The 2,332-nt window shown below is 36.8% G+C and overlaps 1 protein-coding gene across 1 annotated transcript; it reads right to left on the bottom strand.

Annotated features, from left to right (window-relative positions):
• Positions 1 to 1,113: 1,113 nt before the first annotated feature.
• LOC124449143 lies at positions 1,114 to 2,130 on the bottom strand. The gene is made up of 3 exons (XM_047000093.1): positions 1,888 to 2,130; positions 1,262 to 1,596; positions 1,114 to 1,202 (listed from the first exon to the last, which is right to left on the bottom strand). Exons 1-3 carry the CDS (start codon positions 1,920 to 1,922, stop codon positions 1,114 to 1,116), a joined length of 459 nt encoding a protein of 152 aa, XP_046856049.1. The 5' UTR covers positions 1,923 to 2,130.
• Positions 2,131 to 2,332: the final 202 nt, after the last annotated feature.

Below are 2,332 nucleotides of genomic sequence, written 5' to 3'. Positions count from 1 at the left end.
ACGCACTTTGGGACAAACTAAAGTAAATGGGTTTCATGAAAACACCTTGCACTGAAAGTGACTGGAAAAAGTATCTAAAGATTTTGAAGATCGATGGAACTTTCCTAATATGCTGGGAGCAATTGATGGAAAGCATGTGCAGATGTTTGCTTCTGCTGGACAGGCATCGAGTTTTTTTAATTACTAAAAGACTCATAGCATTGTTTTGTTGGGAGTTAGTGATGCAAATTATAAATTCACACTGGTTGATATTGGTGATAGTGGGCGGCAAAGTGATGGCAGCATGTATGCCAACAGCAATCTTGGCTATGCTATTGAAAACAAGCTTCTCAACATGCCCACAGATGGCAAAACTACCCATTCAACAAAAGTACTACCCCACGTATATGTAGGGGATGATGCATTTGGCCTAAAACGCCACATGATAAAGCCCTATCCTTTTTCAAACCTGTCTGAGAGGAAACTAATTTTCAATTACAGGCTAAGCAGAGCCAGACGTGTCATTGAACATGCTTTTGGTATATGTGCTAGTTGGTTTCGTGTGTTTCATAGGCCTATAGTTGCCAAAGTTGATAATGTGATTGCCATAACTAAAGCTGTTGTGGCATTGCATAACTTCCTTATGAGCATAAATGAAGATGATGATTCAAATCTATACTGCCCACCATTATTTGCTGATCAAGATGGGCAAATGGGTAATGAGTTTAACCCTGGTGAGTGGCGACAAGATGCAAATTGTATGAATGGATTGGGTGACATTACAGATGTTGGTGCGTCAAAATAACTATGGTGCAGAAGCTAAGTGGGTTCGTGAACAATTTGCTGATTATTTTAATTATGAAGGAGCAGTTGACTGTCAGTGGCATATAGTAAGGTGTTCAAAATAAACAAATTTAAAGCTATTTATATTCAATATGAGCATTAGTGATATGATGGGTTTTCATACGAAAGGGTTTTCACTTATGTAGTTAGCAATACATGTTTAAGCTATAATTTTAAAATAAATGATTTCACTTGCTATATATCTGTATTCATTGGAAGGAATGTATCTTGTATAAGTGAGAGTATGTTATTAATTTTAATGCGATATGTGAAGTTCTACAACAATTTTCTTTAGCTATCTGAATATTGTAAATCATACAAAAGCTGTTGAATTTTTAATTTAGCTTGTCTGAGTTGCTTTTTTTCCATATCTCTTAAAACTGGAACAAGACTCATACAAAATAACTCTGCTTCATCCTTATCTTCATTTTCTTTCTACCTGACAATCCTTCTAAATAATTTACCATTTTCTGGTCCATACTCTTCACATGGTCAAGAAATGGGTCTAGTTGATCGTTAGAATTAGGACGTTTTCTTTTACCATATTTTGCCTCATCTGATACGCTTGAACAGCTTGAAGAAGGCTGACTAGGTCCTGGAGATTGTGATGAGGATATGTCCAATATGTTCTCTGGTATTGTTTGGATTTCAAGATCCACATTGCTGTGAGTTTCCAAATTGCTTGTTTTCTCATGAAGAAATCTCATAACCTCAAAATATTTGCATGTTGGAAGTGTCGAAGCAGCTGCCCCAGATTTAGACAATGCTCGTCTCCTATCAAGGCATTTTTTTAGAGAATCTTTAAGGTTCTTAAAATTTTCTGAAGGTATGGAACTGAAAAAGGGCAAGAAACAAATTTTGTTAGAGTTGACATAAAATACGAAATAACACATATAGTCAAGGAGCACAGTCAAACGAAATGGTGAGACGAACACCCTTACGCAGAAACGTCGAGAAGTTTTCCTGTCCACTTTAGCATGTTTAACATGTTACATCACAATAACCAAACAACACAAGTGAAATTCTCAAGTTTCTTGAAGTCCTCCATTAATTTAGAACACTTACCTTCTCGCTGGAACATTCGAGACAAAGATTTCCATGCATTAAGTTTCATGGTCCTATTTTTGTAGTTTATATTGCTTGTATCCCACAAGCAACTATAGTCTCGGAGAGCTTGCAAAAACATTTCCTTATCGAGCTCTCCAACATCTTGCACCACATTTTGATCAACAAAATGTTGCACCACTGAGATATTCCTCGGAGATGCAAGTATTTGAATCTCTGACGGAATATTTTCTACAGGATTTGTATCGTTTAGTTGGAATTCGTTTTCTCCACTGGTGGCAGCCATTTTGACTTTAGAGATAATTAGTTTCACGGAATGAAATTTCATTGGTTCAATTTACGACGATCGTCAAGCGCTCGACGAAAAGTAGAAACCGTTTCTACTTTTCGTCGAGCGCTTGACGATTTAGTTGACGATTTTTATTTCCTACTGCGCATGTGGCGC

This window comes from Xenia sp. Carnegie-2017, unplaced genomic scaffold (genome assembly GCF_021976095.1).
Source record: "Xenia sp. Carnegie-2017 unplaced genomic scaffold, XeniaSp_v1 HiC_scaffold_23, whole genome shotgun sequence".
Taxonomy (NCBI): Eukaryota; Metazoa; Cnidaria; class Anthozoa; order Malacalcyonacea; family Xeniidae; genus Xenia; species Xenia sp. Carnegie-2017.
The sequence above is the reverse complement of the archived record's forward strand: the minus strand, read 5'-3'. Positions and strand labels throughout refer to the sequence as shown.

Bases quoted from the DNA above. Each gene is read 5' to 3' on its own strand.
- LOC124449143 (XM_047000093.1), bottom strand. From the start codon at position 1,922: ATGGAAATCTTTGTCTCGAATGTTCCAGCGAGAAG. The intron at 1,597-1,887 runs GTAAGTGTTCTA...ATGCCTTGATAG, and splicing joins TCGAATGTTCCAGCGAGAAG to GAGACGAGCATTGTCTAAAT. The intron at 1,203-1,261 runs GTAGAAAGAAAA...GTCTTGTTCCAG, and splicing joins TTATTTAGAAGGATTGTCAG to TTTTAAGAGATATGGAAAAA.